Source organism: Pelobates fuscus, chromosome 2 (genome assembly GCF_036172605.1).
Source record: "Pelobates fuscus isolate aPelFus1 chromosome 2, aPelFus1.pri, whole genome shotgun sequence".
NCBI lineage: Eukaryota > Metazoa > Chordata > Amphibia > Anura > Pelobatidae > Pelobates > Pelobates fuscus.
Window position 1 is genome coordinate 7022044 of NC_086318.1, and position 27422 is coordinate 7049465.

General features: G+C 41.3%; 1 protein-coding gene across 3 annotated transcripts in view; it reads left to right on the forward strand.

Moving 5' to 3' along the window:
* MAPRE3 (microtubule associated protein RP/EB family member 3) overlaps nt 1-27070 on the forward strand; it is a 101801-nt gene extending 74731 nt beyond the window's left edge. For all 3 annotated transcript variants that reach the window (XM_063441901.1, XM_063441900.1, XM_063441899.1), the window contains 2 exons: nt 5569-5721; nt 21689-27070. In XM_063441901.1, the coding sequence (XP_063297971.1) occupies nt 5569-5721; nt 21689-21757 (222 nt within the window). In that variant the 3' untranslated portion in view covers nt 21758-27070. The remainder of the gene's footprint in view (nt 1-5568; nt 5722-21688) is intronic.
* The last annotated feature ends 352 nt before the right edge of the window (nt 27071-27422 follow it).

Here is a 27422-nt window from a genome sequence, read left to right on the forward strand (position 1 = left end):
GGCTCATCGTGCAGACTGTGTATAAATGGGGTCACATTGTGCAGACTGTATAAATAGGGTCTCATCGTACAGACTGTGAATAAATGGGGGCTTATCGTACAGACTGTGTATAAATAGGGGCTCCTCGTGCAGACTGTGTATAAATAGGGGCTCATCGTACAGACTGTAAATAAATGGGGGCTCATCGTACAGACTGTAAATAAATGGGGGCTTATCGTACAGACTGTGTATGAATGGGGGCTCATCGTACAGACTGTGTATGAATGGGGGCTCATCGTACAGACTGTGTATAAATGGCGGCTCATCGTACAGACTGTGTATAAATGGGGTCACATCGTGCATACTGTGTATAAATAGGGGCTCATCGTACAGACTGTATAAATAGGGGCTCATCGTACAGACTGTGAATAAATGGGGGCTTATCGTACAGACTGTGTATGAATGGGGCTCATCGTACAGTCTGTGTATAAATGGGGGCTCATCTTACAGTCTGTGTATAAATGGAGGCTCATTATACAGACTGTGTATAAATGGGGGCTCATCATACAGACTGTGTATAAATGGGGTCTTATCGTTCAGACTGTATAAATGGGGGCTCATCATACAGACTGTGTTTAAATTGGGGTTTATCGTACAGACTGTGTGTAAATGGGGTCTCATCATACAGACTGTGTATAAATGGGGGCTTATCGTACAGACTGTATATAAATGGGGGCTCATCGTACAAACTGTGTATAAATGGGGGCTTATCGTGCAGATTGTGTATAAATGGGGTCACATCGTGCAGACTGCGTATAAATGGGGGCTCATCATACAGACTGTATAAATGGGGGCTCATCGTACAGACTGTATAAATGGGGGCTTATCGTGCAGATTGTGTATAAATGGGGTCACATTGTGCAGACTGTATAAATGGGGGCTCATCGTACAGACTGTAAATAAATGGGGGCTTATCGTACAGACTGTGTATAAATGGGGGCTCATCGTGCAGACTGTATATAAATGGGGGTTTGTGACGAAGTGCCCTTCGCCACTTGTGCCTGGAGGGGACTACTGGCTAGCCTCCTGCCTTCCGACTATGGCCCCTGTGCTGATAGCTGTATTTTACCCTGCAGAAAGGTTTATTTGTGTATTTCTACCGGGGCGTTCGGTACTTTCAGTATGTGAGTAGTGCTACCCCAGATAGCTATGCCATGGAGCCTATTTGTGTAATGAGAGACTATGGAAAAGACTTTGGCTCCATGGCGATTGCACTGTATGTAGGTGATCTGAGCGCCATTCAGTAATAATGTGCGCTCAGATCTAAGCTATCTGGGGATATGTTGCATGTATATGGTTTATGTAGTAATTGTAACATTGTGTAATTTTATGTCTTTTTGTAACCATGTGGTTAATGGAGTCTTGCCTCTGCCCTGGGAGATAATTTGATTACTTCCCAATTATCTCCAGGATAGAGAGGAGGGATTGTGATGTCACTGTGGGGGTGTTTTGTTTGTATTTTCTGTGATTGGCTAATATCCAATATGTGTCCCATTGTTCCATCAGATCCCCTAGGGGAGTATCCACCTGGTGGACACTTGCATAAATACCGGGCAGGTAGCCCTCAATAAACCAGACCTATTTGCACCTTTCTTGAAGCCTTGGCTCATGCTTGGGGGATGGGATAACTACACTCTGGGGATTGCTATAATCACATACTCCCCAGAGTCAGCTCTTGCAAGAGCTTGTTTTGTTCCTGGTTCCTGCTCTCTGGATTTCGGAGAGGTTCACCCACTGGAAGCTGGATCCTCGGCAAGCGCTAGGAGCACCGATTGGCGGAGGTACTCGGTCGGAGTGCCAGCGGTCCGTCACAGGGCTTATCGTACAGAGTGTGTATAAATGGGAGCTTATCGTGCAGACTATATAAATGGGGGCTTATCGTGCAGGCTATATAAATGGGGGCTTATCGTACAGACTGTGTATAAATGGGGGCTTATCGTACAGACTGTGTATAAATGGGGGCTCATTATACAGACTGTGTATAAATGGGGGCTCATCGTACAGACTGTGTATAATTGGGGGCTCATTATACAGACTGTGTTTAAATGGGGGCTCAGCGTACAGACTGTGTATAAATGGGGGCTCATAATACAGACTGTGTATAAATGGGGGCTCATCGTAGAGACTGTGTATAAATGGGGGCTCATTATACAGACTGTGTTTAAATGGGGGCTCAGCGTACAGACTGTGTATAAATGGGGGCTCATAATACAGACTGTGTATAAATGGGGGCTCATCGTAGAGACTGTGTATAAATGGGGGCTCATCGTAGAGACTGTGTATAAATGGGGTCACATCGTACAGACTGTGTATAAATGGGGGCTTATCGTGCAGATTGTGTATAAATGGGGTCACATCGTGCAGACTGTGTATAAATGGGGGCTCATCGTACAGACTGTGTATTAATTGGGGCTCATCATGATGATTGTGCATAAATGGGGGCTTATCGTGCAGACTGTATAAATGGGGGCTCATCATACAGACTGTGTATAAATGGGGTCTTATCATACAGACTGTGTCTAAATGGGGACTCATCGTTCAGACTGTATAAATGGGGGCTCATCATACAGACTGAGTATAAATGGGGGCTTATCATACAGACTGTGTGTAAATGGGGGCTCATTATACAGACTGTGTATAAATAGGGGCTCATCGTACAGATTGTATAGTAATGGGGACTCATCGTACAGACTGTATATTAATGGGGGCTTATCATACAGACTGTATATAAATGGGGTCACATCGTGCAGACTGTATAAATAGGGGCTCATCGTACAGACGGAATAAATGGGGGCTTATCGTACAGACTGTGAATAAATGGGGGCTTATCGTACAGACTGTGTATAAATAGGGGCTCATCGTACAGACTGTATAAATGGGTGCTCATCTTACAGACTGTGTATAAATGGGAGCTTATCGTGTAGACTGTGTATAAATGGGGACTCATCGTGCAGACTGTATAAATGGGGGCTCATTGTACAGACTGTATATAAATGGGGACTCATCGTGCAGATTGTGTATAAATGGGGACTCATCGTGCAGACTGTGTATAAATGGGGGCTGATCGTGCAGACTGTGTATAAATGGGGGCTTATCGTGCAGACTGTGTATAAATGGGGTCACATTGTGCAGACTGTTTATAAATGGGGGCTTATCGTGCAGACTGTGTATAAATGGGGACTCATCGTGCAGACTGTTTATAAATGGGGGCTTATCGTGCAGACTGTGTATAAATGGGGACTCATCGTGCAGACTGTTTATAAATGGGGACTCATCGTGCAGACTGTGTATAAATGGGGACTCATCGTGCAGACTGTTTATAAATGGGGGCTTATCGTGCAGACTGTGTATAAATGGGGACTCATCGTGCAGACTGTTTATAAATGGGGGCTTATCGTGCAGACTGTGTATAAATGGGGTCACATTGTGCAGACTGTTTATAAATGGGGGCTTATCGTGCAGACTGTGTATAAATGGGGACTCATCGTGCAGACTGTTTATAAATGGGGACTCATCGTGCAGACTGTGTATAAATGGGGGCTGATCGTGCAGACTGTTTATAAATGGGGGCTTATCGTGCAGACTGTGTATACATGGGGACTCACCGTGCAGACTGTTTATAAATGGGGGCTTATCGTACAGACTGTGTATAAATGGGGACTCATTGTACAGACTGTGTATAAATTGGGGGTTGTCGTACAGACTGTATATAAATGGGGGCTTATCGTGCAGACTTTTTATCAATGAGACCACATTCAGATTTTCTGAAGGGGTATAGAACAGACTTAGAGATGCTTCTGCCTGGCAAATACTATGTTTTTTTTTTGTTGTTTTTTTTTTTTTATGGGTCCAAAATCCCCATTCACATTATCAACTTGATTACAAGATTTCACTCCCAAAGTCTCACAGTTCTTTAACTATCACCAGATTAATCAGACTTGCATTCAGACCCTAGATAAGCATGAATGACGAGGACAGATTTTGAAGATTTGTGGTATGTTGGTACCAAAAGATGGTTCTCACACTCGATAACACAGGGATTCCAAATATCATCTTTACCCTCAGCATCTCGTAGATATTCTGGATATAACCTGGGGTTACTGGTGTGGACATGGCACAGGAGACTTTTAGTGGACCTGTCTCAGGGTCCGACCCTTTTTGAATTAAGTCTGTCGGGTTATGATCCTGTGGATCTGCTTTTTTCATTTACCCACTTACTGCTCAGGGTCTAGAAGAATTCTGTCAAAATGATTGCGGCAAAGCACATTCTCCAGCTCACTTGGAAGAGAACTTCTGCCCCCTCCTTGGTGGAAGAAATTAGAGTGTGAGAAATGCCATTTCTTACGCTGTAAGCAACAGGTTCTATAGGCTGGAATCCCTCTCACCCTGGAGTTTCCTGGCGAGGCGTTTGTGATTAACTGCCATTAGCTATACGAGTTCCATACAATAACTCCGTTTGATAGCTTGTTTCCCCAGGATGCTGCATACTTGTCATGTTTTTTTTTATTACTTCTGGTCCCCTGTCTACGAGGCTCACATGGGAACCTTGGTGGTGGGGGTCTCGTTGCTGCACTCCAGTTTTATACAGTCTGTACGATGAGCCCCCATTTATACACAGTCTGTACGATGAGCCCCCATTTATACACAGTCTGTACGATAAGCCTCCACGTTATTTATGATGATTTTTATACCCTTTGACCTGCGTTTTTTCTATATACCCTGTACATGGATCACAGACACATTTTGTACCTTGTTATCTATAGCAACTCTCGAAATATCAAAGTGAGTGAGACTTGCAGGGTTAGTCACTATCATTAGTGATGGAATGAAGGTCAACCTTTTTTTTATTTTAATTAGTAGAGTCAGTTATTACCTTTTTTGGGGCTGGAGAACAAAAAGAGATCCACATCTCTGTCGGGGTACCGTCACAAGTCACATGAAATGGACAGAAAGTATATTAACAGAATAATTACAGAGTAAAATATGAAGAATCCTGCTTCGTCCTGGCACATTGGACACTAGTTATTTGGTGTAACTATAGTAAGAAGTCCACCTTAATGCAGGGTGTTGAGATCTGGTTTAAAGGCACACTATAGGCACCTAGACCACTTCATCTCAGTGCAGTGCCCTGGGTGCATTACCCTGTAGTTTTAGTCCTGCAATGTAAAACCGTTACGTTTTGGAGATACAGCAATACATTGCAAAACTAACCATTTATCCAGGGGATGTCTTCCTAACAAGCACAAGAGGGCGCTTCCGGTCCGACTCAGTTCTCTAATCAATGGTTCTCATAGAGGGTATTTAATTGGAGGAGCGCAGCGCTTGTGAAAGAAGTCCGCATGCTTGCCAACGTTAAATATATTAAGCTTACATTTTATGACAGAAAAGAGGGTGGGCAGAGGTCAGTGTAATGGCATGGAACGTAGTCCTGACAAAAAGATTGTTTTAGGTTCCCTTTCATTGTAGGACCTGTCAGTGTCTGCTTATTACCAAGTCCAATATTCTGATTCTCTACTCCACACCATGTAGTTGATGGAGATGAAATTGACGGTGGATGGACTGGAGAAAGAGCGAGACTTCTACTTCAGCAAACTCCGAGACATTGAGTTGATCTGCCAAGAACACGAGAGTGAGAATGCAGCAGTCCTCTCCAAGATCATCGACATCCTGTATGCTACAGAGGTGCGTCTTGATTTTCCTTCCCATGGAAATGACAGTGTTTAGAATCCATTATGCAGTATGACAATCCTAGTATATTATAAGTAAAGTCTGAAAACTTACTTATCTTACAGCTGCAGAGCGGGACGTCAGGTCAGGTATTTATTAGATACACTTAGAACACCTGATTGTTTACGATTATTGCTGTGTGTGTTGGAAAGGCGCTTTACTGTGTATATCATAAATTCAAGAGTTATCCTCTGTTTCTACACTCTCACCCACCTCAAACCATGCAAAAATAAAAAGGTTAAGGAGGATAAACTACCGCCAACCTGTAGTGCGGAGCAAATATCGGTGTTTGATTTAGACACCTATACCTATTTAGGATACTGATGATTAATTCAAATACTGCAAATATGAGAGAGACAAATCCTCTATAGTGCAAAACCTTATAACACAAAGACATGGAGTGTGAAGACGCTGGTTAAACTCACATGGAACTGGGCCTCAAATGAAAGACTCAGATGGTATTTTTACTAGTGTACAAAGATCCCCCTTCTGGATTCCTTGAGAATAAGCTCAGGATAAAGAAAGAAATAGAAGCAATAGCTCCTCTCGTAATGTATCCAGGTACCAGATAACTAGTATGCAAAACAGATGACTGCTCACCTTTACTGGAGTCCACCTGGCTTTAGGTGGAATGGCCAATGTGCCTGATTAGAGGGCACCCTTTTTGTGAAAGCAGACCGTAGTAAAGCTCTCAGGACTTCAAAAGATGCATTACAAATAAACATAAAAACAATAGCTAAAAGGCTAAATATATTAATTAATAGTCCAGAGGTTTTCCTCCTTCCGAGGCGCGTTTCGCCCACTCTGTGGACTTTGTTAATCGGTAAAGTCTGCTTCCTCCTTGACATTTTAAAATGTACCGGTTCTAGGCCCATTGGTTGCCGCTTTCCCAATGCTGCCAATGAAATGCACTAGATTGGAAACGTGGTCTTCTCAGCTGGTACATGTGCACTGTATCCATCATGGAAATGATGCTGTAGACCAAGCCGCATCACTTCCTTCTACAATTCCGCCATCTTTGTTATGGGGAGGGTCAGTCCTCTTAAACCGGAAGTGACGTGGCGCATCATCTTTCGCACGTCAATTCCATTGTAGTGGGAAAAAGACTTGTGAGTGTTCATGGCTTGCTCCAAAATTACAGCAACTCACACACACACATTTCCATTAACATACATACAAAAGAGAGGGGAAAAAAATTAAATATATAAATCAATTAACTGCATATATTTACAAAGCTTTAGTAAACTCAAAAATGTATGTTATAAAACAAAAGGGGATTTCTATAGCCCTGGGTGTTTTATTAAACCGATAGTTAATATTTACTGCATAAATATTCCAATAAATATACATATTTTATAAATTTCCACATGGATTTGTGAGAGGTATATTCATCACCTCTTCTCTCACATATACATTACAGTTATACGATAATCAATCAATATCGCTCAATAAATACTACCTAAAAACAATAAAATAGAGAAATGAAAAATGCCATATTTTGACATCACTATTCAGGACAAATGGTGCCAAAGAATTCTGTAGTGGACCCCGGATAACCTGACCAGTTACCTCTGCTAATAGCTTCCTTCAGATGTTTAGGAACCACTTTTGAATATCAAGAGACCCATTTCCCCCTAGTAATTGGACGACACACAGCTCTGGAGGTATAACAATTTTATTGAGCCACACACAATTTTATGCAAAGACCCATGCAAGGCGTCTACAACACACACAAACAGGGGTCGTATACCAGGATCCTCTATACCAGGAAGCCCCAGCGTGGGAACGGGGGGTCGCTGTCCCTTTGTCTCCCAAATATGGAAAGCCCGCCACACAGGGCGACAGAGAGGCCTTCATCAAAAGAGACCGTCCCTTTGTCTCCCTGGCTCAGAAAGTCCACCAAACTGGCCAGTGCCCCAAAAGTGTCCCCACCAGCCTCAGACGACCGCACAATGGCACTTTCCCTGACTAATCTCTATTCGCGAGGTTCTTGTGCTGAAACCTGCAATGGGGTACGAATCCTTTCCCTGGTTGGCGTTCGCCTATACGAAATGGCGGCCACTCAGAGGAGCATTCATTAATTACTTCCCTTGCGGTTTCACACTTATGTTGCCAGTGCAAAGTTGTGGTTTCGCACTTATGTTGCAAGAGCGAACGTTCTGATTAATTGGTGGGAACGTTCTAATGGGGTGCCGGGGGGAGGGTGGGCGGGGCTTGCCATCAGGGCCGGCCTTAGGGGTGTGCGAGCTGTGCGGCCGCACAGGGCGCCATGGACCTGGGGGCGCCCTGTGGCCGACACAGCTCGCACATGGCCGGAGTGCAGGGGAGCTAAAACAGGTACCCGGGTGGAGGATTAATTATTCTCCACCCGGGTCTATTAAAAAAAAAGTTTTTTTTAAATCGCGGCAGAGGGGGCGGGGCTTACCGCAAGGCTGGGACGGGGCTTATCGCGAGGCGGAGGCAGGGCTAATACCTCCCGAAGCCCCTGCTGCACAGGAAGAGGGAAGGAGTCCCTGCTTCCCCATCAGCCAACAGCATCCACTGGAAAGAGGTAAGTGTGTGTGTGTGTGTGTGTGACTGTCTGTCTGTCTGTCTGTCTGTCTGTCTGTGTGTGTGTGTGTGTGTGTGTGACTGTGTGTGTGTGACTGCCTGCCTGTGTGTGTGTGTGACTGTGTGTGTGTGTGACTGCCTGCCTGTGTGTGTGTGTGTGTGACTGTCTGTGTGACTGTCTGCCTGTGTGTGTGTGTGTGTGACTGTCTGTGTGACTGCCTGTGTGTGTGTGACTGCCTGTGTGTATGTGTGTGTGACTGTCTGTCTGTGTGACTGCCTGCCTGTGTGTGTGACTGTCTGTCGGTGTGTGTGTATGTGACTGCCTGTGTGTGTGACTGCCTGCCTGTATGTGTCTGTCTGTGTCTGACTGCCTGCGTGTGACTGTCTATCTGTATGTGTGTGTGTATAACTGTCTATGTGTGTGTGTATAACTGTCTGTTTATGTGTGTGTAACTGTCTGTCTATGTGTCTGTCTGTGTGTGTGACTGTCTGTCTGTGTGTGTCGCTGTAGCTGTGCCATTGTGTGTGCCTGTACCTGTATGTGTGACTGCCTTTAACTGAGTGTGTGTGTGTACATGCTTGTAACCAAGTTTAAATTTCCCCCACCCCTTCCGGTCAAGGCCGCACTTTGACTGACAGACGCTCACTCACTGACAGACGTTCACTCACTGACAGACGCACACTCTCATATACACTGACAAACAATGACATACACACACTATTACTTGGACACTCACTGACAGACGCACACTCTCACTGACAGACACACGCCGCCACTGACCGAAACATACACACTAACTGACCGGCACACACACACTCACTGACTGACACATACACACTCACTGACCGACACACACATTCACTCACAGACACACACATTCACTTACAGACACACACACTTACACACTTACAGACACATACAGACACACACATTCACTTAGACATACACACTCACAGACACACACACACAGACATTTCCACTAACACTCACAAACTAATATTTTTTTTTATTTTATTTTAAATCTACCCAGCCTCCCTGGGAGACCTGGAGTGGATTTCTTACCTGCAGTCCAGTGTGGCTGCTGGGCCGGCAGGCAGGGGGCGCACAGGCTGAGTAGGTGGCGCTTAGTGATACCGGGAGCCGGACTGACGTCATATTCCGTCTCCCAGCTTCATTAAGCGGCGCAGAGGGAGCTGAGCAGGAAGAGCTCAGGTGAGTATGCTCCATCGCTGCCAGCCTCGTGGGGGCTCAAAAGTGGCCAGCCGGCCAGCTCTTGAGCCCCCCAGGACGCGAGGCAAGCAAGGGATCTGCCTGGGGGTTTAGCGGCTTTTTTTTCCGCCCCCTGCAAAGTGCCGCCCAAGGCAGATGCCTTGTTTGCCTTGCGATACACACGACCCTGGTACCTGTGTGTGTTACTGTATTCAGGCAACTTGGTGGGGGGTGAAGGGGGTGCCATGAAGACTTTTCGCACAGGGCGCCTAATTGCCTAAGGCCGGCCCTGCTTGCCATCGAACCTGTTCATACGCCATTTGTCATGGCTCCATGAGAAATCTTCTAATCTGCTCCATCCCTGCAAAACTAAAGCTGATACAGCTTCATAAACTATCTAGCCTGATTAACAGTATAAATAGTGGTGCAAATCTGCGGCCTACCTCAAACCACGGCTCCTGGATCTCGAGGTATTCCTCGGCGGAACTACTGTGGAGAGAGATGGGCTTGCTTTACCTCCCACACTGACTCCCACGCAAGACAACAGGGCAACTATGGGGCGCCGATCTCAAAAGCCCACGGCCAACGGCAGGGACATAGGGTCTATGTTGCAGAGGTCTGCACAGCACAAACCAGCACCAGCAACAGACCCACCCGAGCACGACCCAGCTTCCACAGCAGGACGCAAGGAGACAGAGACAGTGCAGGACTCCCTGCAAATCTCACCTGCTGACCCCTAGGATGACTCGGCTCCTACCACTAAACGTAACCTGCGTATCCTGCTAGAGGACATCCATAGACTACTGACGGCGGACTCCGCTCTGCTCAAGACTGAAGTGCAGGCTGTCACAGAAAGGGTAAGGGCCTCGGAAGAGGACATTATCAATATACACATTACCCTGGCCACCCTCAATGACTCAGTGCACCAACTCCAGACCCAACACAGGACCCTATCAGTTAAACACAGGCCATGGAAGACCACCAACGCTACTCTCACATTAAAATACGTGGTGTCCCCAATACTAATGGGGCACCGAGGAGGTCCTCGTTCGGGAGACGAACGAGAAGGGAAGCAATCCACGAACACTCCCCCTGGCTGGCATTAATCTATACGACATGGCGGCCACCGAGGGGAGCGCTCATTAATTGCTTCCCTTGCGGTTTCGCACCTGTGTTGCGAACGTTCTATTTGGACGTTCTAACCAGCGTTCTAAATGGGATATCAGGGTGGTCCCCGTTCGGGAGACGAAGGAGTTCCTTTCGGATTAGCGCTCCTGAATGGGGAGCAGATTACACTATACGAAGGCAAGGGAAAAACACCCTAAAAAGCGGTGGTACCACCACAAATTCAAATTAAAAGTCCATCTCATCTTTTGTTGTTGCATCTATATAATCAAGTCTTCCCCCCTCCAATTTGTCTCCACTCTCTGGATACCAATAAATTGGAAGTGTTTGGGATCAGTATCAAGTCTATGGTTAAAGTGCAGTCAGAGATTTTCAAACCCATTGTTAAAGAACCACTATAGTGCCAGGAAAACCAACTTGTTTTCCTGGCACTATGAGGTCTTTAGGTCCCTCCCACCCTCATGCCCCCCCTCCTGTCGGTCTGAAGGGGTTAATCACATACCTTTCTCCAGCACCGGGTTCCCACGGCGCTGGGGAAATCTCCTCCCTCTTCCGACGTCAGCGCTGAATGATTTTCACAGTGAGAAGCGCCTCTTGCGGCTGTCAATGAGACAGTCACTAGAGGCTGGATTAACACTAATGTAAACATACAGCTGCAGGGTTAACCCTAGTTGGACCTGGTACCCAGACCACTTCTCTGGGTGCCTATAGTGGTCCTTTAATATTGTGTATGTGGTCTCGTATTCTTACGAGATAATATCTTACAGAAAATATCGTGCATAACGTTACATGGAGGTCAAAGCTATACCATAATGTATTACTCCAGGTGTAACAAGGCAGAAAGAGGTATATAAAACCAATAAAAACATTCAAAACAAGTGAATTATAAGAAGGGGGCTAATAAATGTAAAAAAGATCGGAAGAAATGAAAAATAAGTAAAAATAATAAGCAGATCTGTAAAAAATCTATAAAAAATCTTTAAATATGATGAAAAATAGTTAAAAAACTCTAAAAGTCTTAGGATCATTATTAGCCCCCCTCTTATAATTCACTTGTTTTGAATGTTTTTATTGGTTTTATATACCTCTTTCTGCCTTGTTACACCTGGAGTAATACATTATGGTATAGCTTTGACCTCCATGTAACGTTATGCACGATATTTTCTGTAAGATATTATGTTTAACTTACTTATGTATTATATATGCATAATGTTTATAATTTAAACTTCCTCACTATATTTAGTGCAAGATATATTGATTCTTATGTTACCTATATATTGTTATGTACATATTGTTTTAAATGTATTACCCCTAAGTTCAATAATATACCATCCTTATGTTATACCTATATCTCTTCAAAGTAGAGTGTAATATATAATATATACATAAATCGAAGTGCTACTAATATGACCTTAAGCTAAGCATATTCGATGCCCATATCTAAGATGGCGGTTATGCACTCAAATAACCAAGCTCACATGTATTCATCTACTTTAGCTATTAGCTAGCATACACGCTCTGGAACGCAACGCACGCTGTTCCCCTAGCGTTGCGTGCGTTCCACCTGAGCGTCGTCATTACTAATTACACCAAGATACCGTTCCGGAATGACGCGTATATCACGTCACTTCCGGTGCGACGCGAATGCCGCGTCATCAGTTTGGCGACATTTGCGTTCCATATAGACCACCCGGAAATAGAAACACAAACAACCCGGAAATTGGAACCACCACACCATCAACGAATTTCCCAATCTACAGCCATATTTAAACGGATCCATGAGGGAGATGTTCCACACTTCTGAAGAAGCCCTGTGAGGCGAAACGCGTAAAGTGGACTTTTTATACTTGTTATTATATTTGATTGTTATATATATTAAAGTACTTTTTATAGTATACTTTTTTTATATTCCAATTACTATTATTTTTTTACTCCCTGGATCCTGCATATCCTCGGTGGGGATTATACCACCTAGGCTGTTCACACTAGAGCAGGTTTTATGCTCTAGAAATTGTAAGTACAATACTATTTATACTTTTAATCATCCTATTAGTACTTACTTCACCATTTGCTGCTATATTTTCATTTTATGATCTACGTACTACTGCACCTTGGAAAATCCCTGAAGCAACACCACCATATATCCCGAGACGGGGATTATACCGTCCAGGCGCATCACAGCTGAGCTCTGTTATAGCTCATCCCTATGTGAGTGGACTGTGTATAGCTTTATTTATCCTTTGCACTTACTTACTGTACTGCACTATTATATTTTACTTTTTATTTTGAGGTTACCATCTACTGTCGAAATATCCATCAAATATATGTATGTATAATTTTTTATACCAATACCTCTAGGCGCGGTATACACTCTCTTTCTCCAATTTCTATTCACATACAAGGTTTTGGGAATCCTTGTTTTGTACACTGCTGCCTGTTCACCATTTACTATAGCGAGCGCCTATTATCCTCTTGTTTTTTGGGTAGTTTTGCCTGTCTATTTCATTAAGTAGCAAAAAACGAATAATCCCACGAATGGTTTCCCCTGGCTCCTAGCAGCGATTGTTCCCCTCATTCGAATGAACAAAAGTGCCGAACAGCACTCTTCTAGCTGTTTGGGAAATAAAGATCCAGCGTTCGTTTGGGACTGGTGTTCGGGAAGTCGAGTGTCCGATTTTAGTTCCAGACACTCAACGACCAAGTCCTGCTGCCTTTGTTCGCATAAAAAAAAAGATGGCCGCCATTTTCTCAGCCACGTGGCATTCGGTAGTACAGGCCGCACAGGTAGAAGGTTCAATTGAGGCATTTCTTTGAAGTTTAACGAGCCAGGGGGTGGTCTCTGTTCGGTAGTTACATCTACCGAATGAACAGGGAAGAAATATTGAACATAAAAGAGGGATTTCTTCACATGGAAACATAGAATGTGACGGCAGATAAGAACCATTCGGCCCATCTAGTCTGCCCAAATTCACAATTACATCTCCCTCAATATAAATGTTTAGATCCAGAAAATGAACGTAATTCTTACTAATATCACTCCAGTTTGATGCCCAAATCCTTAGTATTTAAATATTTTAAAGAGGAGGTTAGGGAGAATTTGTCACCTCTCCAGATATGTTATTAATGTAACGGCGATATAGCACCAGGTTTGCCTCTCAGCAGCCCAGCATGACGTGAGGTGTTAGTATTTATTAGATACACTTACAGCAATGTGTTGTTACTGCCGATACTGGATACTGTTCTATTTGCATTTATGTATAAAATATCTCTAAGTGACTGTAAGATATGGTTAACATATTCATTTCATGCAGTATTCCCTGTCACGTGTTACTAATATAACCTCACTCTCCTATTTTTGAACACTTTAAATGACACTATATCCGTGATGATATGTCCCTTGCGTCTCTGGCACTGCAGGTGTACCATTCAGGCACGCTGTCGTCCCTGGGTTTCTTTTACCTAACCTGCACCACTAACTGCTCCACTAAATGCTATGACTCCGCTTTGGTAGCGTATCAACTGGCAATGCAAGATATACTGCACTGGTTTTACTAACAAAGTAGCGTTTGTCCAATCTGTCAGGGGGAAGGATTTTCATATATCCCTTTCCCATTTACCAAATGAAGGAACATGGGAAACGTTATCTAGTGTATCAAACAATTTATTACATTGGAAATTCCTCCCTTCTTTTGACTACAAATGATATGAGAATTAAGATAATGATCTTTAATTATCGTTTTAGTTAACAGAAAATTCTTGATCCTTAAATATTGGAATATTTCCCTAGATAAAAGATTATACTTAGATTGTAGTTGTGTAAATGTCACCGGTTTAGATCCTTCAAATAAATCTCCAATTTTTTTTTTATTCCAAGATGTGCCCAGGTTTTAATATTCATATCTGACATAGCATAGTGGAGTATTTCTATTGGTGTATTAGATAATAAATTTCCTTTAAGTTCCAGTTTATTATTCAAATATTTTGCAAAATCTACCATGTCTCTTATAATTTTATTAGAAAATTGCTCCGTTTCCAAGACCCCTAGATTCAAAAGTCCTAGCCACCCTAAAATGTGTAGCTTTTGTCCTGGTCCTAATTCCTGTTCTATTTTAGTCCAAGATTTAAAGATGTTTTGGACCAAGTTTAACCATAACATAAGCTGGGAGGCCCTACTTGCTTCATACATCTTGGTCACATCAGGGCATGCTATACCCCCTTTCCGGTAGCTTCTGCAAAGAATCTCCGCCGCTATTCTAGGTGGTTTATCACGCCATATAAAGCTAGAGAATAGGCTTTGAAAGCGCTTGAGAGTCCCCCGTTCAATTCTATATGGGATCATCCTAAAAAAATAGAGGAGTTTTGGGATCAGATATGATTTAATAATATTAACTCTCCCTATCCAAGATGATTCTAGCCTCCTCAATTTGTGTGTCTGGAGTTGCAGATCTTTATATAGATGATCAAAATTCATTGAAATTACCTTGACTGTATCAAATGATATCTTTATACCTAGGTAATCAATTTTATCTTTTACACATGCTACATGAAAATGGGAGGTCAAGGTTTCTAACTGTAGCTTGGTCAATAAAAAAAGTAGCACTTGGGACTTGTTAATATTAACCTTGTAGTTAGAAAATGTACTATATATGGAAATGTCCTCTAATAACGGTGGAATTGATAGTAGAGGATCAGCAAGAGTAAGTAGGACATCATCAGCAAATAAAGATATCTTAATATGTTCCTCTTGAAATTCTATACCTTTTATCTTATTATTCTGTCTGATCATTGTGGCCAGAGGTTCAATTGTAAGAATATATAAAAGCGGGGCTAACGGGCAACCCTGCCTAGTTCCATTTTTAATATCAAAGAGATCAGAATCAGAGTAAGGACTGCTGATTTTTGCCGAGGAGTTTTTATATAAGGATAAGGTTTTACCTCTAAATGCTCCTTCCAATACGAAATGGCCCATGACAGAGTCCAGGAATCTCCAACTGACTCTGTCAAAGGCCTTCTCGGCATCTAGAGCAATAATAACAGATTCCTTGTGTTGTTCATTTACTCTAGTTATTATATTAAAAATCCTCTGTGTATTGTCAGAGGTGCTTCTTCCTTTCACAAATCCTGACTGATCCCAATTAATCAAATCTCCCAATACTTCTTTTAATCGATTAGCCAAAATGCCCGAAAATATTTTAATATAAATATTAATTAGTGATATTGGTCTATAGTTAGCAATTATTGTATTATCTTTATCTGGCTTAGGGATCGGTATAATTGTTGCTAACATCATCTCTTTTGGAAATGGGGCATGACCAGATACTAACGAGTACATCTCTAGAAGAATTGGAGTAATAGTTTTCATATATGTTTTATAAAAAAATAGCAGAGAATCCGTCTGGGCCCGGTGCCTTATTTGGTTTTAGTTTCTCTATCGCTTCTTCAATTTCTGATTCACTAAAAGGGGCATTTAGATATTCAAATTTTTCTTGACCTAACCTAGGAAGTTTGAGTTTCCTAAGAAATCCATCAATTTCACCTTTACTTGCCTTGACCTCTCCCAAATTATATAACGAGCTATAAAACTCTGCAAAGGCCTCTGCTATGTCTTTAGGCAAGTTTACAAGCCTCCCTCCCTTTGTCATCAGTTTTTTTATAGATTTATCTTTGTGTTGGTTCTTAATTTTATTGGAGAGATCCCTATTAGTTTTGTTATTATTATGGTACCATCTTTGTGTGAGAAAGGTTAGATTTTTATTAATCACCTCATACATTTTTTCCTTAATAGTTAACTTTAAGTCACCACAATTCTTTATAATCCTTCATTCTCGCATATCACCATCATTCTCTATAATCCTTCCTTCTCTCGTATCATCATTCTCTATAATCCTTCCTTCTCTCGTATCACCATCATTCTCTATAATCCTTCCTTCTCCCATATCATCATTCTCTATAATTTTTCCTTCTCTTATATCATCATTCTCTATAATCTCGTATCACCATCATTCTTTATAATCCTTCCTTCTCTCATATCACATCATTCTTTATAATCCTTCCTTATCTTATATCATCATTCTTTATAATCCTTCCTTCTCTCATATCACCATCATTCTCTATAATCCTTCCTTCTCTCATATCACCATCATTCTCTATAATCCTTCCTTCTCTTATATCATCATTCTCTATAATCCTTCCTTCTTCTGTATCATCATTCTCTATAATCCTTCCTTCTCTCGTATCACCATCATTCTCTATTGTCCTTATCCTTCCTTCTCTCGTATCATCATTCTCTATAATCCTTCCTTCTCCCGGATCAACATTCTCTATAATCCTTCCTTCTCCCGTATCATCATTCTCTATAATCCTTCCTTCTCCCGTATCATCATTCTCTATAATCCTTCCTTCTCCCGTATCATCATGCTCTATAATCCTTCCTTCTCTCATATCATCATGCTCTATAATCCTTCCTTCTTCCGTATCATCATTCTCTATAATCCTTCCTTCTCTCGTATCACCATCATTCTCTATTATCCTTATCCTTCCTTCTCTCGTATCATCATTCTCTATAATCCTTCCTTCTCCCGGATCAACATTCTCTATAATCCTTCCTTCTCCCGTATCATCATTCTCTATAATCCTTCCTTCTCCCGTATCATCATTCTCTATAATCCTTCCTTCTCCCGTATCATCATTCTCTATAATCCTTCCTTCTCTCGTATCATCATCATCATTCTCGATAATCCTTCCTGTTCTTATTTCATCATTCTCTATAATCCTTCCTTCTCTCGTATCATCATTCTCTATAATCCTTCCTGCTCTTCTCCCGTGTCATCATTCTCTATAATCCTTCCTTCTCCCGTATCATCATCATTCTCGATAATCCTTCCTTCTCCCGTATCATCATTCTCTATAATCCTTCCTTCTTCCATGTCATCATTCTCTATAATCCTTCTTTCTCTCGTATCATCATTATCTATAATCCTTCCTTCTCCCATATCATCATCATTCTCGATAATCCTTGCTTCTCTCGTATCATCATTCTCTATAATCCTTCCTTTTCCCGTGTCATCATTCTCTATAATCCTTCCTTCTCTCGTATCATCATTCTCTATAATCCTTCCTGCTCTTCTCCCGTGTCATCATTCTCTATAATCCTTCCTTCTCCCGTATCATCATCATTCTCGATAATCCTTGCTTCTCTCGTATCATCATCATCATTCTCGATAATCCTTCCTTCTCCCGTATCCTCATTCTCTAAAATCCTTCCTTCTCTCGTATCATCATTATCTATAATCCTTCCTTCTCCCGTATCCTCATAATTCTCGATAATCCTTCCTTCTTCCGTATCATCATCATCATTCTCGATAATCCTTCCTTCTCCCGTATCATCATCATCATCATTCTCTATAATCCTTCCTTCTCCCGTATCCTCATTCTCTATAATCCTTCCTTCTCCCGTATCCTCATTCTCTATAATCCTTCCTTCTTCCATGTCATCATTCTCTATAATTCTTCCTTCTCCCGTATCATCATTCTTAATAATCCTTCCTTCTCTCGTATCATTTTCTATAATCCTTCCTTCTTCCATGTCATAATTCTCTATAATCCTTCCTTCTCCCGTATCATCATTCTCTGTGATCCTTCCTTCTCCTGTATTATCATTCTCTATGATCCTTCCTTCTCTCGTATCATCATTCTCTATGATCCTTCCTTCTCTCGTATCATCATTCTCTATGATCCTTCCTGCTCTTATTTCATCATTCTCTATAATCCTTCCTTCTCCCGTATCATCATGCTCTATAATCCTTCCTTTTCCCATATCATCATTCTCTTTAATCCTTTCTTCTCTCATATCATCATTCTCTATAATCCTTCCTACTCTTATTTCATCATTCTCTATCATCCTTCCTTCTCCCGTATCATCATGCTCTTTAATCCTTCCTTCTCCCGTATCATCATTCTTTATAATCCTTCCTTCTCTCGTATCATCATTCTCTATAATCCTTCCTTCTTCAATGTCATAATTCTCTATAATCCTTCCTTCTCCCGTATCATCATTCTCTATAGTCCTTCCTTTTCCTGTATCATCATTCTCTATAATCCTTCCTTCTCCCATATCATCATCATTCTCGATAATCCTTGCTTCTCTCGTATCATCATTCTCTATAATCCTTCCTTTTCCCGTGTCATCATTCTCTATGATCCTTCCTTCTCTCGTATCATCATTCTCTATAATCCTTCCTTCTCTTGTATCATTATTCTCTATAATCCTTCCTTCTCCCATATCATCATAATTCTCGATAATCCTTCCTTCTCTCGTATCATCATTATTCTCGATAATCCTTCCTTCTCTCGTATCATCATCATTCTCGATAATCCTTCCTTCTCCCGTATCATCATTCTCTATAATCCTTCCTTCTCCCGTATCATCATTCTCTATAATCCTTCCTTCTCCCGTATCATCATTCTCTATAATCCTTCCTTCGCTTGTATCATCATTCTCTATAATCCTTTCTTCTCCTGTATCTTCATTCTCTATAATCCTTCCTTCTCCCGTATCATCATTCTCTATAATCCTTCCTTCTCCCGTATCATCATTCTCTATAATCCTTCCTTCTCCCGTAGCATCATTCTCTATAATCCTTCCTTCTCCCGTATCATCATTCTCTATAATCCTTCCTTCTCCCGTATCATTATCATTCTCGATAATCCTTCCTTCTCCCGTATCCTCATTCTCTATAATCCTTCCTTCTCCCGTATCATCATTCTCTATAATCCTTCCTTCTTCCATGTCATCATTCTCTATAATCCTTCTTTCTCTCGTATCATCATTATCTATAATCCTTCCTTCTCTCGTATCTTCATTCTCTATAATCCTTCCTTCTCCCGTATCATCATAATTCTCGATAATCCTTCCTTCTTCCGTATCATCATCATCATTCTCGATAATCCTTCCTTCTCCCGTATCCTCATTCTCTATAATCCTTCCTTCTCCCGTATCCTCATTTTCTATAATCCTTCCTTCTTCCATGTCATCATTCTCTATAATTCTTCCTTCTCCCGTATCATCATTCTTAATAATCCTTCCTTCTCTCGTATCATTCTCTATAATCCTTCCTTCTTCCATGTCATAATTCTCTATAATCCTTCCTTCTCCCGTATCATCATTCTCTGTGATCCTTCCTTCTCTCGTATCATCATTCTCTATGATCCTTCCTGCTCTTATTTCATCATTCTCTATAATCCTTCCTTCTCCCGTATCATCATGCTCTATAATCCTTCCTTTTCCCATATCATCATTCTCTTTAATCCTTCCTGCTCTTATTTCATCATTCTCTATCATCCTTCCTTCTCCCGTATCATCATGCTCTGTAATCCTTCCTTCTCCCATATCATCATTCTCTTTAATCCTTCCTTCTCTCGTATCATCATTCTCTATAATCCTTCCTTCTTCAATGTCATAATTCTCTATAATCCTTCCTTCTCCCGTATCATCATTCTCTATAGTCCTTCCTTTTCCCGTGTCATCATTCTCTATAGTCCTTCCTTCTCTCGTATCATCATTCTCTATAATCCTTCCTTCTCCCATATCATCATCATTCTCGATAATCCTTGCTTCTCTCGTATCATCATTCTCTATAATCCTTCCTTTTCCCGTGTCATCATTCTCTATGATCCTTCCTTCTCTCGTATCATCATTCTCTATAATCCTTCCTTCTCTTGTATCATCATTCTCTATAATCCTTCCTTCTCCCATATCATCATAATTCTCGATAATCCTTCCTTCTCTCGTATCATCATCATTCTCGACAATCCTTCCTTCTCTCGTATCATCATCATTCTCTATAATCCTTCCTTCTCCCGTATCATCATTCTCTATAATCCTTCCTTCTTCAATGTCATAATTCTCTATAATCCTTCCTTCTCCCGTATCATCATTCTCTATAGTCCTTCCTTTTCCCGTGTCATCATTCTCTATAATCCTTCCTTCTCTCGTATCATCATTCTCTATAATCCTTCCTTCTCCCATATCATCATCATTCTCGATAATCCTTGCTTCTCTCGTATCATCATTCTCTATAATCCTTCCTTTTCCCGTGTCATCATTCTCTATGATCCTTCCTTCTCTCGTATCATCATTCTCCATAATCCTTCCTTCTCTTGTATCATCATTCTCTATAATCCTTCCTTCTCCCATATCATCATAATTCTCGATAATCCTTTCTTCTCTCGTATCATCATCATTCTCGATAATCCTTCCTTCTCTCGGATCATCATCATTCTCTATAATCCTTCCTTCTCCCGTATTATCATTCTCTATAATCCTTCCTTCGCTTGTATCATCATTCTCTATCATCCTTCCTTCTCCCGTATCATCATTCTCTATCATCCTTCCTTCTCCCGTATCATCATTCTCTATAATCCTTCCTTCTCCCATATCATCATTCTCTATAATCCTTCCTTCTCCCGTATCATCATTCTCTATAATCCTTCCTTCTCCCGTATCATTATCATTCTCGATAATCCTTCCTTCTCCCGTATCATCATCATTCTTGATAATCCTTTCTCCCGTATCTTCATTCTCTATAAACCTTCCTTCTCCCATATCTTCATTCTCGATAATCCTTCCTTCTCCCGTATCTTCATTCTCGATAATCCTTCCTTCTCCCGTATCTTCATTCTCGATAATCCTTCCTTCTCCCGTATCTTCATTCTCGATAATCCTTCCTTCTCCCATATCATCATTCTCTATAATCCTTCCTTCTCCCGTATCTTCATTCTCGATAATCCTTCCTTCTCCCGTATCATCATCATTTCGTTCCTGGAAACTGGAGCAGTTACAAATATATTTTAGAATTAGTAAAGTTAAGTTGAGTTTTAATAACATAAAAAAATTAAATTAGTAGCTGGCTATTAGTGAGAATGGAAAGCCCTATGCCTTGTTAAATAATGTCGTTTTCTTTGTATGAGCTTACCGAAGTGAGCCGTTTGGTTTTGTTGGAGAGGGCTGATCACTTTGTTTCTCTTTGTTCATTACAGGAAGGATTTGCTCCTCCGGAAGACGATGAAAATGACGAAATTCAGCCTGAGGATCAGGATGAATACTAACTATGTTTCCTACTCGTCTCCTGGCCGCACTGCATTATATATATAAATATATAGGTGCTCTTCCTGCCCGTTACACATCAGTCATTCTGCAATATGAACATCTTAATTTGGGATCAGCACACATGCTCCTGCACTAATACTCTTCATTACAGTTACTGGCGATTCCACTGGGAATCCAACCTGTGGTCATCTCCCAGGTCTAACATATCCACCAAATGTGAACTCCGCAGAGGGAGCTGTGGGCCTTTATCTTCTGAGTTTTTATTTAAAGCTTGCTAAGCGTGGTGATTTCTTTAACGGGAGATAGCCTCACTCTCTGTGTGGAGGTTTAAAGCTCGTATTGTTTGTTCTTGTTTTACACTGTCTCTGTACAGGCCTGCAGAGGCGTTCGGCATGGGCCCCTGGCAGGGGATCGATTACTAATTGTTGTATTCCTATGTTATATGTGTGTCTATGCATCTCATTGCATTTCTACTTTCTGTTCTTTCATGTATTCTACCTTTATACTGATCATACTTGATTCTTTAAAACGATGTGTTTACCATGAATGAAACTCACTTTAGTAATTCTATCCATAATTATTTGATTCCCCACAAGAGCGATAACTTCACATTCCAAGTGGACCCAGGTATATACCCTAAACGGTAAGGAGAATCCATTGCATCTAATCTTTATAGAATATTTAAAGAAATTGCCAACCCTCACTGTATTCATATATACAAATATGATTTATTCTATATCTGATATAGGAATGCTGTGATGTATATAATTATACGGAAAGTAAATCGAACCAACCTTAATCTTCTTTTAAGTGAACATGGATTTACTCCTATCACTGCATAGTCACGCTCTTTCTATATGAGTAAAGAAAACCAAACAACCATCTGGTCATAAATAAATCGCATATCGAAGAAATTGTGCGTATAAATGTAAATACCATATATTCTCTAACTGTCCCTCTCCTTGGGATTATTGGATGTTCCTTTCCTGGCCCGGTTCTCATTACAAAGCTGCTCCGTAAGTGTCCTTGGAACATATTTATGAGAAACACTGCTCAGATCATAGTGAGATGATCTAGAACCCACAAAAAGAGGAATGGGCTGTATATATCGAATTTATTGGTCTGTGATACTTCCATTAGAGGCTGCTCTAATCACATAACCATGGCAAGTTTTATTTCCTTAGCCGTCTGGTAAATGTTTGCCGTATCCTGTATCAGACATATCAATTTGTTCCTCAAGTCCCTATAGACCAGTCATGGTTTAGGGCAGAGGTAGGCAACTTTTGGCACTCCATATATCATAGACTACATCTCCCATAGTGCTCTTACTGCCCTAATGATGGCAAATTATTAAGGGACATGCCGTCCACATCTGGAGTGCTGAATGTTGCCTACCCCGGGTTTAGGGTATATCCAGTTCTCTTCCAGTGGGTACAGCGATGCAGTCTAATTTCTGGTGGGTCTTAAGGTTTTGTTTGAGAAGCACTTACCTAGGCCAGTCACTTCCAGGACACCTTAGTGAGAATAAGTCTTGGTTAACACACCGGTGTCTTCCTTTCTCTCCCTCCTAAATTATATTGCCTCAGGTCCTTCTGCCTCTTTCCATTGTCTGTCTCTCTCAGGTCCGATGTCGTCCTTGTTGATGTGGGCCAGTTGTATTATATATAAGAGTCTGTTGTCTGCTGTAGAATCCTTTCTGGGGTCCTTTGTAGCAGGAGCGTTGAACGATTGGAGATGTATATTTTTGAACAAGATTTATATGCACTTTTTTGACCCAACACAGAAAACCAGCCGAGAGCTGGGAACATGAAGTTCCTTTGCGCTCTCACCGATGAGGGATATGTCACCCAGCACTTTGCTGTTTACGCTAGACAGACTTTGCAACTGAAGGGGTCTGGCAGTGTGGTTTGCCAGTCCGCATCAAGTCCAGCTTGAAATGGTAACCTCTAGTGTACTGGAGAATTCAGTTACAAAGATTAAAAAGTAACGTTTTTGGGGTTCAGTCATATGGTATGGTTTCCATAATAAGAATATAGTTTATATATAAATATATATTTTATAGTTTGGTTTTATTGTCTACTAAAAGTAGTTATTTTAATTTAATTTATTTGTTTCTAATTTATTAATTCAGCTTTTAGACACACAGAAAGAAATAGAAACCTGTTGTGTGGCCTCGACTTTCTAAAGAAAGCTATTTTGCCTTATTCGATAACCCTCCCGTGGGGGTAACTGTATTCAATTTGTAATTCCTTTATCTCGGATGCTGATTGAAATTAAATTATATAGGATTCAAACAGTGTGAATTTCCAATATTAGGGCAGATTAGGAAAATTAAAAACAAAGTTTGACTTTTTTTTGCCTAAAATTAGAAATAAATTTCCCAACAAATCACACTTTGGTAAATAACTATGAAAATGTCATGCCTGGAACCAAGATGGCATTATATTTTTTGAGTTGAAACAGCATGTTTTCCAGCAGGGAGCAGCTGAGGATCCCCCTGAGAGTGTACACTGTCCTGTTCTCGGCACAGTCCGCACCGTTGGGTGGGTTACAAACTTCACAACCCATCTATCTGTCATTAGGAAAGACCTTAGCTTGCAGACCTGTGATCCTTTACAGGTAATAAAAGCTTCTGTTCCCCTGTCCATCATTCACAGCACGGAAATGACTTGTGTACAGCGTGCCTACAGCTCTGTCGCATACTGTGTCCTTGTTCTGCATCCCCTACTGTAAATGCTGCTCGTGTCACAGAATCCATATAAACATGATAAACTGCAGTTTGGATAAAGGGTTTTTTTGGTGCACGTAGGCTGACTTTTCTGTGTTGGAATAAGCTGGGAATTAAAATTTTTTATTTTTTTCTATTAATACGATTTATTGTGTGAGAACCCCTTTCATTATCAGAGGGGTAGAGATTTGGGGTCTTAAAGTTTATCTGAGGTTTGCAGGAGTTATCCGTAAAATGCGCCAGATGCATCCACTGTAAGACGCAGTTACCCAGAAAACAGTGAATTTTAACACTTAACCCTTGTGAACAAAATGAAATTATTTCAAAACCACATGCTGATGGTTATTGTGTTGGGAGATTTGTTCTAACAAAGTACAGAATAGTTATTCCAAGATAATCTTGGTAATTTATTTTATACATGTAATAATAAACAAATGTAAACCTATAAACAAATTGTTAAAAACAGTTTGTGGTGTTATGGTTACACACTGTTCTTATTTAAACAGTCTGTTCTTACAATGGTGTGCGGGGGAGGGGCACAAGGACATTGAGCTGTAGTTGTGAGCTGTAGTGGTTATGGTCCCTGGAGTGTTCTTTCAAACCATAATATTGCTCATTCGTGGTGTATAGGCCAGACACCATTGAGTATTATTATTTCTGATAGTTCTGAATAAAGAACACAGATTTGCTACATTAATTCACAGTTCAGCTATATTTCCCAGCTCAGCTCGTTTTCCCTAGAATGTACAATTTCCTTACCAATTTCCAGGTGAGTGACCCCATTTTTATCAAATTTTCTCCTTACGAAATGAATGTGTTTCTTACAGGACCCCAAACGACCCTTCAGAATAACAAACTGTATTGTATAATGATTCCCAAATTAAGTGAACTAGGAGTGCCTGGCGCATTTCACACATCTCTTAATGCAAGCTGCCTTTGCTTCAGCCGGTATCTGATTTACTTATCAGTAAAGTTGTGTTATTTTGGATATTCACAGCATTTTGGGGGATCTGTTCTTGGATTGAATCAGTAACATTCTACGGTTGCAGATACCTCGCCAAAAGATTCTGTGGGCATTCTGAACTTCTCCGTTAGTTAATGTAACATCAGCTCCTTCTAGGATATTTGGTTGCGGAATAAGATGCTTTTTAACCTCTTTGAGTGCTGAAGTGTTGGGAGTTGCATTGGGTCTCATTACATCATCATTCGAGTTAATGAAAGGCCGGTAGGTGTTTGTACTTACTTGTGAAGGTCAATGAATGTGAAACACAATGGGTGGAATCTGGGAGCTTTGCCAATACGTTGATATTGCCGGGCGAGATGGTTTAACCTTCACACTGATCGTTAATTACCCTTGCAATTGCTTTCATTATGCAACCTTCCAATTTAAAGGAACACTCCAAGTACCAAACCAACACAGCACGATGTAGTGGTTATGGTGCCCTGATACCTTCCCAGTGTAAACAGTCAAACTATTTGCTAACAGTTTACTTTCTTTCCTTGGTCCTCCGGGAGCCAGTCCTGCTATTTGCAGTCAGAAGGTCTTAGCATGAACTGAGCCCAGCGATCAGAGCTCAGCTCATTGGCTAAGAACAATCAACCTTAGTGGCTATGGTGTTTGGAATGTTAATGCATTAATTTTTGCAGCTTTATTGGAAAATTTTGTAAGTTTGTTTGAGCAAAGGTTTGTTCAGCATTTACTGCAGTCAGTTTTGAGGCAACATTGTCTTCATAGAAAATGCTAAAATAAGAACGGTCACTTCTTATGTTCCCTTCCTGAACACTGCCATTGTAAGTGTGAGTAACCTAATGAAGGTCGGCAGGATGTTGACATTGCGTAATCGCACCAGAGTGCGTGCGCGGTTTGCAGATTTTGTGAATTCAGCAATGACGGCTGACGTGGATGTGATGGGCTCCTGACTGAGTCGCCTAAAATGGCAGCCCTCAGGGAGGTGTCTGTGGAGGAGAGTTTTTCTTTTAAAGGGTCTATTATATAAACAAGCTAAGATTTGGGAACTGGCTTGCAAGTAATAACACTTAAATAAACTCTTTGTTTTAATTGCTCACAAAATATCCTAATTTCAGCATGACAAGCTGCAACCTCCAGCAGTATCTAAATAAAAGCTGGAGGGAAACAACTGGCCACCCTGCAGGGTTATTTTAGTTTGACACCGTCTGTGACACCGTCTAGCCTGGGCCGCCCCATGCATGTTACCATGGACGTGATTAATGAAAGTGTGAAATTCCTGCAACTGACCCTTATCAGCAACCCTTTCCTTCCACCAGCCACCCCTCCATACCACGTCCCATCATACTTGGACAGATCCCACATGGACTTGTTAAGTTGCTAGCGGATTGATTATTTATTTGTTTTTTTGCACACCTCTATAAGCAACTGAAACCTATTCGGTGGATTCCTCTGTTCCTTAACCACCTTCTTACAGCTTTCTGCAAAAGTCAAACTGTTCTACTATTACCAAGAGACACTCCGTGATTCATATCTTCTGTTAATCCATGATAATGCTGTTCAAATCTTGGCATCTGTGTTAGGTTTGATTTCAAATAAACTGGTGTGGAAATAAAACTCTGTGTGATGTTATCGATTTCACGCACCTAGAGGTGGGATATGCTCAAGCAAAAACAGGAAATTCAAATGTTTAATAATGACTTCTTTCTACTTCATTTACTGCTATTAGTCCTGCAATAATGCTTTTTATAGGATATGGTCTGGTGTCTCCTTTTTATCCTTCAGACATACAATATGGAACGTCTTAGTAACCGAAATAGCTGCCTGCCCAAGTAGATACCGTCCTAGTAACCGAAATAGCTGCCGGCCCATTCAAACGTGCGTTCGAATTGCCGAACGGGACTTAGTCTCTGCAGCTGAAAGTTCAGTGTAGGAGAAGGTGTTCGGTTAAATGTGTAGCCGATTTCAG